We start from the raw sequence: 15,108 nt of genomic DNA on the forward strand, positions 1-15,108 counted from the left end.
CGCTGCCAGGCGCCCGCTCACCTTCCCCCTCCCCAACATCCCTCCTTTTTCTCCTCAAGTCCTGAAGTTGAGTTTGAGAGGCGACACGGCGGCGGCGGCCGCGCTGCTCCCGCTCCTCTGCCTCCCCATGGATATGCACTGCAAAGCAGACCCCTTCTCCGCGATGCACCGTGAGTACCGGCGCCCGGCTCCTGTCCCAGCTCGGGGCTTCCCGTCCTAACCCAGTCCGGTCCCGCCTCGCGTGGCCCTGACCCCCTGCACTCAGGTCCCATCTTGGAGACCACGCTGGCCTCTCTAGGCCCCCTTCCTTTCGTTCTCCCTCTTCCCCTCATTTCCCAGTGTTTTCAAAACCTCCAGTTTCTCTCTTTTGCCTTACGTCCCTGATACTTCTCCCTCTACCTGCCTTCTTACCTTCCCCGGTGCCCATCACCTGTCTTCTTTCCTTCCTCCTGCTTCTTCTTAGGTCACGATCCACAGCCCCTGGCCCTGACTCCAGCCATCCTTCTCCCTGGTCACCCTCTTGCCCTGGGCTGGGAAACTAATTGGCAGGCAGTTTTGAAGCGTTTGTGTTGTGTTGCGCGCTCCCTCTCTCTCTCTCTCTCTCTCTCTCTCTCCCCCTCTCTCTCCCCCTCCCTCCATTCATCTCTACCTTTCTCAAACTTAGTGTGACTGTCCAGGAGGGGACTCCTAGCATAGGCAGCTTCAGTGTCAGGACAGTCAGTCAGAAGAGTGTGGGGGTGGAGTGCCCCCATCTGACCCTCAGCTCCTAGCACCTCCAGGCCCTGCGAGCCCAGTCAGGGCTTCTTGTGAGCTGGTTTGTAATACTTCCTTCCTCCTTCCCTTCTTCCTCTCCTCTTCTCCTTGAGTTGGGAGTCTGAGATTGGCAGGACGTGATGGTCATCTTTCTCCGCCTCTCTCTGAGAGATGCTCTAAAAACAAAGAGGGGTTCCAAGGAGAAACTGAAGTCAGCAAGGGATGGAGTGGAGGAGCCTGCCAGGCGGCCCCTGGGCAGAGCCAAGCTCTGCTTGCCGTTCTGGAGGCTTCTTGCCGTACTCCCACTCCCTGGTGAAAATGGTTCAGCCAGTAACCTGGCCAGTAGGTAGCCAAAGAGGGAGAAAATGAGGGGGAACGAACAAAAGGAAGGCAGATGCTGAAGCTGGGGAGAAAGAAAAGAGAAATAAAAAAAACAGGGAGAAGGAAATAAAAGAAGGAAAACAGAAGGGATGTTGCAGAAGAAAGAGAAAGGGAGAAAAATGAAAAAAAATAGAAAAAGAGGGGCTATTTTGATGAAATTTGTATTTATCTAATTCATGTCATGCATCTTTAGCTTGGAGAAAAATTTGGAGGTTTTTTTTTTTTTTTTTTTGCAGGCTTACCCCTCCTCCCATTTTAAATAGAAAACTTCTCCTCCTCTGTAGATTAATAATTAAGGATGATTTGTAACTTTTCACAGGGAAACTTTTTTAGACCTGGTTTGGATTGGTGCTCCGGACAAGAGAGCCGAAAAGGAAGAGTTGTATTTTTCCTATAAGCATATAATTAGCGTAACAGGGGGAGCTTTAGAAAATGCTCCTGGGATAAAATATATTTTCCTAAATAATTTCTAAGCACAGGTAATCCAAGTCAGGGCCCTCGGGCCGCCGCGGAATTCCGCGAGCGGGGCCAGAAATCCTGTCTCCTCTTCGGAGCGAGTGGAACCGGGTGGACAAGCCGTCTTCGCCTAGCCCGCCGGCCTCCCTGTCCTGCAGCCTCTGCTCTCACTCTTCTCTCTGGCTGATTCTGCGGGGGGGGGGGGGATCTGCCAAGTCCCGGCCGCCCACTGGGTGTCACTTTGAAACCCAAAGGGGACCAAGGCGAGCTGAAGGTGGTCGGAGGAAGGGAGGGACCGCGGAGCGACAAGCGGGCGGTCGGGCCAGCTAGCAGCCGGAGCTTGAGTCCGCGCCGGCGGCAGTGGCGCATTCCAGGCCCGATTCGGCGGCGGCTCCCGGCCCCCCAGCCTGGACTCCTGCCGTGCCCCCTTCCCAGCCCCTTCCCTTAGACTGGGGACGAAGGGCCGGGCCCGAAGCCTGGGGAGGCTGAATTATTCATCTTTAATCTGCCCGCAGCTGCCGCCTTTTCATACCGGTAACGCGAGTTCTCCCGGGGCCTAAATTATTGATGGTCGAGGTTTGGAGGGAGGGGAGGGGTGAGGAGTGGGGCTAGAGGTAGGGAGAGTATCGGGGATGAGGGGCAAAAATAAGAGGTGCTGGCCTCCCCCCGGCTTCCAGATCAGAAGCCTCTCCCCAGGGGTTTCACCGGCCCTAGCTCTCAGTACCCCAAGAAGGGGACGAAAAAGGAATGAGCAGAACGCAGATGTCCCCGCTTTCTCCGAAAGTCGCCTGGGGCCAGCAGGGCAGGGGCTGTAGGTTGCTGGCTGGGTCGGGCTGGCGGCTAGAACTCTGCGCTTGGATTGCTCAGGAACTGCGGCTGTGGGTTGATCACTCTGGGTGCAGGATTTCTAGACTGCTGTAGGCCAGGGAGAATGGGAGGCGAGCAGCGTCCTCAGGCCTGGTATCCGGTGACCACTTGGGCTCTGAGGTTGGGGGCCCAGGCTGGAGTCCGGTTGGAGACCCAGCGCCTTTGTCGTGGCCGGGAGAGCAAACGCCCTTGTTTCCCTGTGTCCTGAGAGGCTGCCGAGGTCTAAGGTCAGAGGGACGGGAGATGACTCCGGCTGGCAGCACGGGGTGCCCTGATCACCCTCAGCCTGTCTGGCGACCTGCACCATGTTACCTAGGCGAGGCGATGGGTCCCAAGCCTGGCGCAAGGCGGCAGGCGGACAGCCCCAGCATCCTGCGTTGTCCGGCTGCTACCTAGCAGCGCGCCCCACCGCTCTCCACTGCCTCCCAGTCTCAGCGCAGCCGGCTCTGCCGGGCCCCTGCCCCTTCAGTCTTCCTTCCTCCACCTGGCTTTCTTTGAACTTTAGACACTAAGGAGACGAGTGGGAAATATGGCCCTCAAATATCTAAATACAGGAAGCATAAAGGAAAGGAAAAATATGCATCAAAACCCAAAATAAAACAAAAAGGAAAACACAGGGAAAGAGATAGGGAAACTCCAACTCTGATAAAAATAGATACAAAAGGTAGGGAGCAAAAGGACGGGGTCAGGGACGTAGACCCTCTCTGTGCTTAGAGTCCTTTTGTACTGAGTCAACCGGTCCCAGACTCCCCACATCATCTGCCTCCAAGCCCTAGCACACACCAACAACTCCCCCTTGCTATGCGGCTCAGGCGGGATCCCACTTCGCGCTGCTTCTGTTCTGTGCTCGGCCCTTCGTTTCCTCTCCTACATTCTTTCCTGGCAGCATCAATCCCCCCCTTCCCTCTTTCCTTTCACCCTGCTTTTCCATTCCTTCCCTCGTTTTCTCCCTTGCGAGGTACTGGCCTTCGAGCCTCATTCTTCCCAGCTCTCTGCCCAGCCTCACGCTTCCGCGTCTCTACCGCCCCGTGGGTTTCAGTCCCCCATCCACCGCGTTGTGTTGGGCGGACCACTGTTCTTCCCCGAGTCCGGGATCATGCCCCTCTGCCCTGCCTGCTCCCTTCGCGTCCTGGGCCGCGGACCCTGACTAATGGACGGTCCCTGCTGTGTGTGGGGTGTTGTTTTTTTTCTTGTCTCTCCCCAGCAGGGCACGGGGGTGTGAACCAGCTCGGGGGGGTGTTTGTGAACGGCAGGCCCCTGCCCGACGTGGTGAGGCAGCGCATCGTGGAGCTGGCCCACCAGGGTGTGCGGCCCTGCGACATATCCCGGCAGCTGCGGGTCAGCCACGGCTGTGTCAGCAAAATCCTGGGCAGGTGAGGGCCTCAGAGCTGCCCCTGGGAGACGCCTTGCCTCCTTATCCCTCCGCCCTGGGTCTCCAGACCAAGGACTTGGCTAAAAGCCAAGGACGCCAATGGGAGAGGGGCTATCCAGATACTCCAGGGTATCTAGAGAGCTGCTCCTTTCGGAGAGAGCGCTCACGTGGTGATAGCCCCAGGAGCTGGGGCAGAGCAGGGTCATAGCTTCTGCCCAGCTTTGGGGTTCTGGCGATGAGGCTGCCAATTTCTAGCCTTTAGAAAGGGAGGGACTGCTCTTCCAGCAGAGTTAGTGCAGGCCGGGGGTGGGGGTTGGAGGAAGAGGGTGGGGAGCGGAAATGGGTCCCTAAGAGGAGGAAAAATCAGCACTGGGTAGGAGAAAGGAGAGTTCTGGTCCTCGTGGGGGCTATGTGCTCAGTAGGAAAGGGCTGGAGGTAGTGCCTCAGCCCTGGTGGGCCTGGAGGCCTGGAATGGTGCTGTTCCTCCTATTCTTTCCAAATGAAAGTCTGGGCTTTAAAACTCCCAGGGGCACCTATTACTACTGGTGTGCTCGAAGCAGCCCCGGGCACGACTGCCTTTCTGGAGGGAGTGTCCCTCTCGTCCTCCCCTTCATCCTCCAGGCCAGCCTCGCCCTGGCCAAGTGCCCTCTGGAAGCTGGCTCAGCTATGCTGAGTCTTGTCCCTCCTCGCCACTCCGCTCGGGAGCCTGCAGCCTCCCTGTCCCCTGCCATAGCCTGCTTCTTGCTGACCCCGCCGGCCTTCCCGGCGCAGGTACTATGAGACCGGCAGCATCAAGCCCGGAGTGATCGGAGGCTCCAAGCCCAAAGTGGCGACACCCAAAGTGGTGGACAAGATTGCTGAATACAAGCGACAGAACCCAACTATGTTCGCCTGGGAGATCCGAGACCGGCTCCTGGCTGAGGGCATTTGCGACAACGACACGGTGCCCAGCGTCTCTTCCATCAACAGGTGAGCAAGCCACCCCCCACCCCACCCCCAGGCTACAGGGCAGGAGTCCAGCTCCCAGTGCCTGCCTCCCAGCAGGGCTCCCAGCTTGCAGTCTTGGTTCTCTCTCCAGCCTCTGCCCTTGCTCCAGGCTCTCAGCCCCAAAGACCTTTGGGAAGGGAGAGGGGACCTGGGAAATAGAGAGAGAGAGAGAGAGGAGAGAGAGAGAGAGAGAGAGAGAGAGAGAGAGAGAGAGAGAGAGAGAGAGAAACAGACAGACAGACAGACAGAGCTATCTCCAGCTCAGGGCTGGGTATTCCCTGCCAGGCTTCTCCCGCCGGCGTCCTGGAAATGAATCCAAGTGTTTGTGGTAATTAAGACTCCAAGATTACGTGCCTCGGTATCTAGAGACAATCACAGCCCGCAGCCGAAGCCTTTAAAATGACCAGTGTCTATTCATGGCTTCCAAACAGACTTCCCTTTCTAAAGACATGCTCCCTTTCCCAGGGGCAGCCGCCTGTCCTGGCCTCCCCACCCTCCCTGCCAACTCCCACAAAGCTTGCCTCCCAGGAGCCCGGCCTTGCTAGCCAGCTCCGTGCAAATTTCCGGCCTCTGAGCATGAGTATCCAGGCCCACAGAATAAATGCCAACCACCAGCCAGCAGTTGGCAGGGAGTGGAGAAGCTGGACAAGGAGTGGGGCACCAGGCAGGAAGGAAGAGTTCTGGACCCTGAGGCTCAACTTCAGGGTGCTTGGGGCCAGGACTAAGTCTGCACCCGATGACAGGCTCAGGCACATGGGCTGGAGTCAGCTGGACAGAGAGCTGCACAAGACAGTTTCCCAGGTCCCGAGCTCCTCTAACATGCTCTCTGGCAGAATGCAGGTGCATGCACCTGTCCCTATACCCCCCACCAGGGTGCAAAGGGGCCTGCGTTGGGTACAGCACATACAAGCAGCAGTTGGATGCAAGAGTCCAGGACAGCCTCATCATCACAGAGCTGTTAAATCTGACATTAGCAGAGACCCTGTGCAAGCTCTAGAATGCTTGGCCAGCCTTGCAACCCCTGCCCCTCATTTAAGGCCGATTCCCAAATTAGAAGGCGGCTGAGGGTTTCCTACCCTTGTTATTCTTTGCACTCTTCACAGGCTCATTATCAGGACAACTAATAATTCAGATGGTGCCTTTTTCGGAAACTGGCATCACGTATTAAGAGGGTTTTTTTTTTAATATTTTTCAAATGATATGGAATTATCCCAAATCATCCTGAAAACAGCAGGTAAAATTAGCTGGTAGAATGTACCTTGGCTAAAGAAGATTCCCTCTGCCACACTCGTGCTGTAACGTACTGCGAGGCGACCCCAGAAATTATCCCAGTGTGTGCCATCTGTATTAAAATGGTTATTCAGTTATGAACAGGGTAACATAATACTGATCAGCTAATTATACACCCTCCGAAAACCCTGCAGCTCCCTGAGCCTGGCTCGCTAGGTATTGAAAGCATTGCGGTTTGACGTTCAGATACCTTCGCAGAAGCTGAAGAAAGACTGTGGGTGGTTTGGGAGAGGAATGTGTCTTTTGCATTTAAAAGCCAGGGGAGGCTGGGGAGGCTCTGGGGCTGGGGCAGGACTGGCGGTTAGGGAAGGGCAGGGGACAAAGCTTTGTTTTCTGAGCCATTGCAGGCAGCCTCTTGGCTGTCTGCTAGTCCGGGGAGCGAGTTGGAACTGAGATCTTGTGAGGAGAGCAGCCTGCTGAGAAGCAGGGTTGCTGGGACTGAGTGCTGGTGTTCTGGGGGACATTCCAGAGAAATGCCTGTTGTCAGTGATAGGATTTGCAAGCCTTTGGAGGAACCCAAGACACGCACAGTTAAGGCAATTTGCTTTTCTTGATGGGCAGAGGATTGGAGCGATTAAGGCAGTTAGGGTGGCAGCCTCTCATGTCTACACCCCGACCAGCACCCACTCCCTCCTCTCCCCCAACATGTATCCTCTCTGGCTGAAGTGTTTTGGAAAGCTGGCTCATGCAAGAGTTTGGGAATGCCTTCATCCTGAAAAGCCACAGAAGGCAGGAAACGAGTGACCACAGGATCAAGCTCAGAAGGCTTGGGGTGTGCTCCCCAGAATTGGGGGGAGGTAGAGGAGTGAGGAGTAGAGACTGGGTTGAGAGTGGGGAAAGAACAGCCTCAGCTTGACAGCGTGGACCATGGCCAAGTCTGTTCAGTATGGAGCCCCACTACCTAAGGGTACAGAGGCTTTCTTGGGTGCGTAGAAATAGCCATCTGTGGGCAGGTGTTGCCGGAGATGGAGAGAGAGTGGGAGGAGGAGAGGAATGGGGAAGCCACGGGCAGCACGGGCAGCCAGCCCTGGGCCTGTGGTTAGGCTTCCCCACTTGCTTTGTCAACAAGAACAGTTAGGGTATTCTGGATTTTATTGTGGGACAGAGTCCTACCATGGTTCAAATTCAGGAACAAATTCTGAGGGCTTCCCAATGTGGTGCCGAGTTGGGGCTGGAGGGGTGCATCTGGACTCCCATGTCCTTAGCTTCATCCTTGTAGGTGCTTTGCCCTAGAGAAGGAAAGGTTTATCTGAGAGTTGTCGGTCCACCCTGCAGCCAATAAAGGCAGGATGTTTCTGCCAGCGTCGGTGATGTCAGGAACTTTGTGAATTCTCATCCTCTATAGGAAGAGCTTGGAGGCTTCCCTCCTTGCAGAGTCTGATGCACTGGGGAACGGGGTGGCTCTTGAGTTTAGAGCCTTGCTGTTGGTGATGTGCCGACTTGTCATAGGTACACGTAACCATTGTAAGAGTGTGCGTGTGCCAGTGGTTGGCAAGAAAGGAAGTCCACACATGCTCCCCCACCTGAGCCAAATTGTGAGGTTTTTCATCTTCTCCTCCCCAAAACTGATGCTGTCGCCGCACTTGAAATATGCTGTTATGGTTATAAACTAAATTGCTTTTCATGCTGTAAAATTGGTTTTGGCTTTCTATGATCCTGTCGCGATAAAGGCTTGGACATCCAATCCATATACTCCACTGGCAAATCCGCAGAGAAATACCTCTCTGAGTCAATGGAGTAGGTCAGGGAGGCCTCCCAAAGCCACTCCTGCCCGGGAGACCACTGTCAAACATCCAGCGGGTTGACTGGATTGCTTAGCATGCGGAATTTATGCGACTCATTCTCAGTATTGGGTTACTGATCGCTGAGCGTGGAGTTGCCAGCCCTTCAGCTCATACACAGTGTGTGTGTGTGTATGTGGGGGGGGGGTGTTTATAAACAGGTGACTTGAGATGGAAACCAGTGTAGGATATGGTTTATAGATGGGGGAAGTGATGGAGGGGGATCTGTGCTACTGAAGGAGGAAAAAGTCACCCAGCTATATCGCTGAGCAATTGACAAGGCAGGAAGGATTCTCCTGATTATGTGCCAAAGTCTTCTGGTTTGGTTGTTGCTCTGGGCAGAGAACACTGCTCCTTTGAAAGAACAGGTGCAAACTCCAGGTAGAGTTTGGGGTTGCTGAGGATCCCCTGAGGGTGCTCTCTTGGAACAAGTAGATAAAAAGGCTGCGCTCTTATAACTTTTGTCTGCCCTCCACTCTTGGGATCAGGACCTTTCCTGCCCCTAGATCTTTGGAGTGGTCTTTTCTAGGGTCAGTTTCTCATGGATCCCCTGCTACGCACACACTCTCTCTCAGCCTGTTTGGCTCTAAGTGAGCATGTTCATTTTCCTAGCAGTGGCAACCCTGGCTTCAAGGCTGCAGTCCCAGTGCTTTTTAAGAATTCCTTCCCGTGTCATTCACAGGCCTCTTCGGAGGTCTGGCAGTGGGGAAACAGTAGTGGGCCAGCTGTTCACTCGAAGTTCTATCCAAATAAGCTAGGAGCTAGCTCATCCTAGCTAAGGGAATGATGAAGACATGTAGACACGTTCAGGGCCAGAATCGGTGTCTCTTTCTCAGAAACTCAGGTTCTACCACGTTGCACATTTGACTCTTAGACCTGGCTTGGCCAGAAGGGCAGCTTCACCTGCCACGTCTCCATTGCGGTGGAGCTGTTTCATGGTCAGGACTGGTGGTCTCCCACCAAAGAACCAAGGCAAGTTGGTAGGCTAAGAGGAAGACGTCTCTTCTCAGAGGAATGGGAGAAATAAGGAGAGAAAACTTGCCTTCTGTGAACTGGGGCCCTTCCAGCCTGGGGGCTCCAAGTAGCAAACAAATATGCCAGTTTCTGCCTGAGAAGCCTTGGTCACCTGTCGTTCCCTAGGCAGGGCCCTCCTGTGGCTGAGGTCCCCCATCGTTAGATGAGCATTTGAAATAGGCACAGTTGTTGATTTCTGTTTCTTGAGTTCTTTTCCTTTTCTTTTTTTTTAAATGTTTTTACTTATTTTTGAGAGAGAGAGAGAGAGAGACAGAGAGAGAGAGAGAGAGAGAGAGAGAGAGAGAGAGATGGCTTGAGCAGGGGAGTGTCTCAGAGAGAAGGAGACACAGAATCTGAAGACAGGCTCCAGGCTCTGAGCTATCTGTCAGCACAGAGTCTGACACAGAGCTTGAACCCACAAACCGCAAGATCATGACCTGAGCTGAAGCTGTATGCTCAACCGACTGAGCCACCCAGGCGCCCTGAGTTCTATTTCTTAAAATGAGCTGGAGTTGTCCTCTTGAAGGGTCATTTTTGTTCCCTGAGTCTTGTTAGACTTCTTGGCCCAAGGTTGTATCAGCCTGACTGTTTCTCTGGTTGGCTGGCTCAGAGTGGGCACTTCGGCCACCAGATGGCTTCAGGTGAGAGCAGCGGCTAGTTGCCCTGAGTTCTGGCCATAACTGGCCACTCTGGAGAAGAGGAAGACAGGAGGGTTTGTCCCTAATGAAAACCCCAGGTAGGTTTTGGAAGGTGATGGAAGGAAGAAAAGAGAGGGAAACTCCTAACTAACTAAATAAATAGCGTCCCAACTATTTTGAGAACTCAATAAAACAATCACATCAAATATGAAGAGGCATAAATCTTGTGTCCGCACAGGTAACCTACTCAATTGCTTTTATTATTGCTCAGGCTGCCTCCATTTATTACCGTCCACAGCCTGGGCAAGGGAGGTTGCATAGAGGGTGGTCTCCAGTGCAATCCTACACCCCGAGAGGCAACAATCAGCCCATAGAGCCAGGGATTTCGATAGGAGCTCAGGAAGGGCCCATCTGTCTGCATGAAAACCAATCAATAACTCTGTAACCAGAGCCCTTGTCACAGGGAAATGGACAACACAACAGTTCAATACAGGGGCCACAGGGGGAATTAGCCAGTGGAGATGGGGCCAGGCAGGAGCAGCCCCTGGAGAAGGGAAGCAGGGTGCCTGGAGAAGGGAAGGTTGGGGAGTGAGTGGGCTGGGGCAGGGGGCAGCAGTGGCTTTGTGTGTGTTTTGGCAGAATGGGTGAATTCATGTGCAGAGTGGGTCCAGGGACAGAGAGGCACTGTTGGGAGTTGGTTTGGGAGGGAACAGTTGGGCGTATTCTGGTGCACGGGAGATGGTGTGGTTGTACATATGATGGTATGTGCTTGTAGACTAGAACATGACAGCTTCCAGAGAAGGAGTGCCAATAGTAGTAACTGGTGCAGAAGATGAATCACCACCCCCCACCCCCACCCCCATTAAGAGCCTGCACCCTGAAGAGGGGCTTGGTATGAGCCCAAATGGGATAGGGGTTCTGCTTCCCAGTCTTGTCAGTGGGACGGATAGAGGAATACCATGGGTCAAGGGCTCCACTCCATGCTCCTAGCTTTGGAGATCTCCAGCTCTAGCAGTTTGCAACTTCCCCTCTTAGTTTCAGGTTTTTCCTAGACACCTCCCCCACCCCCTTGTTGCTACCTGGAGCTGGAGGTCTTATAGTAAGAGGAAACGATGTATATGTATTTCTTTTTCACTTCTGATTCTTTAAAAGAGTGCACTAAAGTGTTCTAACCTAGGCCACCACTTCTCTGAATACCCCCCACTCCCCAAGCCAGGTGTCCAGAGTTCAGACCCTTGCAAAGGAAGCGGTTATAGGTACAGCTTTGGCCAGAGCAGCTCACCAGCTATGTGGGTGAATCTAGAAAAGAGAGAAGGGCCCGTGACAGATCTGAAGTGTGGGAAACTGTATCTCACAACAATGCCCAAATAACAAGTGAAACAGATGGGAAATTGAATCACGTTAGGTTTATCTATCTACCAGGAAACCATGGGGTTGAATGTTTTCCTCCTGTTGAGCCTGTTGTTTTGGTGTTATCAAGGTGCAGCCTGAACATATTCCCAATGGTTTCTAGGCACAGAGGTTGACATCTTCAGTGCACGTGGATTTGTACGTGTAAGTGTGTGCCATGCCGTGTCTGCTCTTCGGTAAAAGGGCTAGGAGGCCAAGAGGAAAGGGAGGAAGGCCTGCAGGATGTGACCTGCAGCCACAGACAGAGGCTGAACCCCTTGTCCTCAGCCCAACAGTTTAACCAGTGATGCAGTCATTGGACGATAATAGGGCTCAGCTGAAGATTCTTTGTTTTATAATTTGGGCAAACTCAGGTCAAATTTTCCTTCAATCCTCACTTGCACTGTAACACTCCATGGTGCAGTTAGCCCCCCAAGAGATGGGCTTGGCTACAGTGATGTCACCTTTGTACTGGAGAGCTGAGTGGTCAGCTGTCCATCTTCGCTTAGACACTTGACTCCCAGCCCAGTTGGCAAGACTGTATTAGCAGCCGAAATGATGCTCTTACCAGTGGTCTCCTTCCTATAGAGTTTGGCACAGAGACCCACCAAGGAGTGTGGGTACCTCCAGTAGGAGACATGGCAGCAGCCCTGGGGCGAGGTCATTGGCAGAGCTCTCCCAGAGGCTGGGCCCCGGGCCCAGCTTCCAAATCCTTCCCCAGTAACCCAGCTGCCAGGGAAAGAAGGGAGAGACTATGTGTGAGAACCACATAACTGAAAACTGGAGACCAGGTATGGAATGAAGGCACAGGGAGATGCCTGGGGGGTTCCAGAGGGGGCTGGGCCTAGGGGAGCTGGTGGGAGTGGAAACAAGAGCAGAGTGACCTAGCGCGGGAAGAGTAGGGGGCAAGGCCTTGTGCAGTTCCCTGTGGGAACTCTGGGTGGGAGAAGAAGGAATGGGGAAAGGACGTACGGAGAACATTCCTCTTGTAGCTCATCGTCAGCAACCAAACCCTCCCCCCAAAACTGGACTCTTTCTTTTGGCTTTTGAAAGATAATATATATGATAAGAAGATATTTCGTGTTTTTCACATAAGAGTGAGAGAAAACGAGAGTTGCTGACATTCTAGAGAGGTCAGGTTTATTGTAGTGGAGGGAGGAGGGCAGGGCTGCAGGAGATGGGATGGAGCCAGTGAGAACTGAATGAAAAAAGCCCAGAGTATGCAGGCCTAGCCTAGAAGCAGGAAGATTTGGGATGTAAAAACTCCTTTCTGGCCAAAGGAAACACCGCTTCTGGCCTGACTCCGCCCATGGGCCCAAGTCTGCATCCCCAGGCCTGTGTAACTAGACATAGCTTCTCTTCTCTGCTTCAGACCAGAGGGGTAGCTGGGCAGGTGCAGGGGTGCAGGTGATACTTCCTGATCCCCTTGGTCCAGGGAGGGAAGGAGGTGGAAGGGAGAATCCACTCTCTACCGTGAGGGCAGGAGAGGGTGAGGCAGGAGTGGGAGAAGAAGACAGAAATCAAAAGGAAAGCTGGAGTGAGGAAGGAGGTGGGGAGGCTGAGGGGCGAAGGGGAGAGGCCTCTGAGCAGGCTCGGCCTGATGAGAATGGAGCGAATGGTGAGAGTACCAAGCAGGGAGCTCCAGAAACTTGAAAATTGGGTTGCAGCTCAGCGAAGTGCCTCTAGTAGCACTTGGAGGAGATCGGAGGGACCCTCAGCTCCGGACAGCTGGTAGACCAGGCTAAGCTGGGGTCGGGGGGTGCTCAGGAAGCTCAGAAGGCAGTAAAGGAGAGAAGGGGAGGCCAGCCAGGAAGGGGAGGGGTGGCGGAACAAAGGAAGCAGCATGGAGGTCAAGCTGAGGCTCATGGCCGCTGGCACCAGGCAGCATACCACAAGCAGTGTGGCTGCTGCAGCCTGGTCCCCACAGAAGGTAGAGTGGGAGGGAAGCCAAGAAGAAGGGAGGGAGATCCTCACTTCCTAGGTGTTCCAGATTAGAGCCACCCCCCCTTCCCAACCTGGGAGCCTCTGGCCATTTTTGCTTGGGACTTTCTCTGCTGCTGCCTTCAGCCCTGCCTGAACTTCTCTGCAGTGAACTCATCCTGAGCCATTCAGGAACTGAGGTAGCCAGAGGACTCCATGGGCAGCTCCTGGCAGGAGCAACAGAGTCTGTAGGGCAGGGAAGCAGGCTAGAGGGGGCTGTCTCCACCCTGTAGGCACAGTAAGGTCACAAAATCAGAGAGGAAGGGCTCAGAGGACTGTGGGAGAAGGAAGGAGGGCAGGAAGGGAGAACAATTGCGGCCCAAGAGCTTGAGCAATTGGGAACAAGCATCCCCAGCCCTGAGGCTCCTTCTTGGCACCAGGGTCTTTGCTGGGCTGGTGGAGGAAGCCGCCAGAAACCAGCAGCCCTATAGGCAGCTTCTGGCTTGATGGGCCACAGGGATGGTCAGGAAGGAGACGCTTATCCTGCTCCTTATCTTGTGACTTTCCATCCTGATTCTAGAGGGCAATGTAGCGCCTCCCCTATGTGTCATACAAAGAGAAGTTGGGGACTGTGTGTTGAGGGCCTCTGTGTGGCTCTGTTGTGTGAACTTTGGGAAGAGTGGGTGGTATCTAGCTGAGCATAGCATCCGTGTCCTGGTAAGCTGAGTGGTGCTGGTACTCCAGGAAGCTCTCAGAAGGAGCCAGTCTTGTCAAACAGAGAGCTGGTGGCTTGCTATTCAGAGGGTGTCCAGCTGAAGGGATTGTGTGGTCCCAGAATGAAAGTCTCTGCCATCACTTGGACGTCCCGCCTATTTGGGATGTTAGCAGGTGTTATCTGGCAAGCGTGAGTTGAATGGACGGTAGATCTCCCGATGGGTTGATGAATGGGGTTTCCCATCAGGTACACAGGATTCCGACACACTTAGTCTGAGTGCAGGCACATGTGCATTTTCTCTGCTAGAGGTGAGGGTGTAGAGTGTTGTGTGAGGGCCAGGTCATGGGTGCGTGTAACACACTACCAGGAGCATGGGTAGCAGTACGTGGTTTGTGTCTGTCGAGATCCTCAAGGTGGGGGGGTGTGCATTTAGGTAGGGACACAGGTCAAGCTATTTATCTCCTTTTATCATCTGCAGAGAGGATACCTCCCCGCCCTCCCCCTATCCCTTACCTTTTTCCTTCTCTCTCCTTCTCCTCAGGTTAGCTGGTTTGGGTTATGAGGCCAATCTCAGCAGACTCTAATTGAAGAGGGAAGAGAATGTGATAAGATAAGGAAGGCCATCCTTACTCTGGGGACCAATAGAGGTTTCATGTTCCCCCACTCTTCTTGGCTCCTCTAGGGAGCTGACACCAGGGCAGGCGGCCTTCCCACAGACTGACTGTCTGGCCTCGGGAGAGCCAGAGAAACTGAAGTGTTCCTTGGGGTCAAGACTCGGGTTCTTTCCCAGTCACCATGGGTCTGGGCTGGGGGGGAGGGGACAGTCTAATAGAGCCCCTGACCAGAGAGGAAAAAGGGGTAGAATAGAGAGGGCCTAAGACAGGAGAGAAGTGAGAACCAGGGGTGATTGACACCAGCCAGCTCCAGCTAAAGCCTTGTTTGGGGCCACAGAAATGGACTGAGTATGTGTGTTGGGAAGGGAGGTCATTTTTTTTAATTAGAAAAGAGGCTCTGAAGCCCTTTCAGCCAATCTGCTGGGCTGAGCACTCCGCTCTTTTCAGAGATACAGGCCTGGTTTGGTCCAGGTCCCCCTAGAAATAGTGCCCAGCCCTCACTTTTATGCCCCTGCACTCCAGCCCCCGCACATATGCATTCACCTCTTCTCCCTCCCTAACCTTCGCTTAGGTAGTTCCTGGGCCCAGAGAGACAGCCCGGAGACTCCTTAGGAGATGACCTCGTAGGGTGGGTACAAAAAAAGTTGAGAGAAATCCATTTCATGGCCAGTGGCTGCTTAGAAAAGGCGATTCCAGCATACAAATGTGATAAATGTTAACTGAGCATTAATCGCATTAAAGAGGGCCCTATAAACTTTTCATTTCTAATTAAATTCGTCCAGTGATGCTGCCCAAGCGAGTACTCTGGGCCTTTGTTTATGTGGAAAATTAAAATGCAAATACAATGGGATTTATTTCCAGGAGTGGAGTGATGGGTTGGCCCCTCTGACTACTGGTCTCCAGGCCTATCAGGCCAGGTAACTACTGCTTT

At 53.7% G+C, this 15,108-nt stretch overlaps 1 protein-coding gene and 1 long non-coding RNA gene across 8 annotated transcripts in view; one reads left to right on the top strand and one right to left on the bottom strand.

Annotated features, from left to right (window-relative positions):
- Nucleotides 1-64: 64 nt before the first annotated feature.
- The window catches only part of PAX2 (paired box 2), a 76,688-nt gene continuing 61,644 nt past the window's right edge, over nucleotides 65-15,108 (top strand). For 2 of the 4 annotated variants that reach the window (XM_029932391.1, XM_029932392.1), the window contains exons 1-3: nucleotides 81-170; nucleotides 3,665-3,830; nucleotides 4,601-4,798. In XM_029932391.1, coding sequence (XP_029788251.1) covers nucleotides 128-170; nucleotides 3,665-3,830; nucleotides 4,601-4,798 — 407 coding nt within the window. In that variant the 5' untranslated portion in view covers nucleotides 81-127. Of the gene's footprint in view, nucleotides 171-3,661; nucleotides 3,831-4,600; nucleotides 4,799-15,108 lie in introns of all 4 variants that reach the window. The other 2 variants (XM_029932394.1, XM_029932393.1) reach the window with 2 other exon arrangements.
- LOC115285784 overlaps nucleotides 7,181-15,108 on the bottom strand; it is a 55,967-nt gene continuing 48,039 nt past the window's right edge. For all 4 annotated transcript variants that reach the window (XR_003905696.1, XR_003905695.1, XR_003905694.1 and 1 more), the window contains 2 exons: nucleotides 14,077-14,143; nucleotides 7,181-7,335 (listed from right to left, as the gene is read on the bottom strand). This is a non-coding gene — a long non-coding RNA (uncharacterized LOC115285784). The remainder of the gene's footprint in view (nucleotides 7,336-14,076; nucleotides 14,144-15,108) is intronic.

This window comes from Suricata suricatta, chromosome 2 (genome assembly GCF_006229205.1).
Source record: "Suricata suricatta isolate VVHF042 chromosome 2, meerkat_22Aug2017_6uvM2_HiC, whole genome shotgun sequence".
NCBI classification, from domain to species: Eukaryota; Metazoa; Chordata; class Mammalia; order Carnivora; family Herpestidae; genus Suricata; species Suricata suricatta.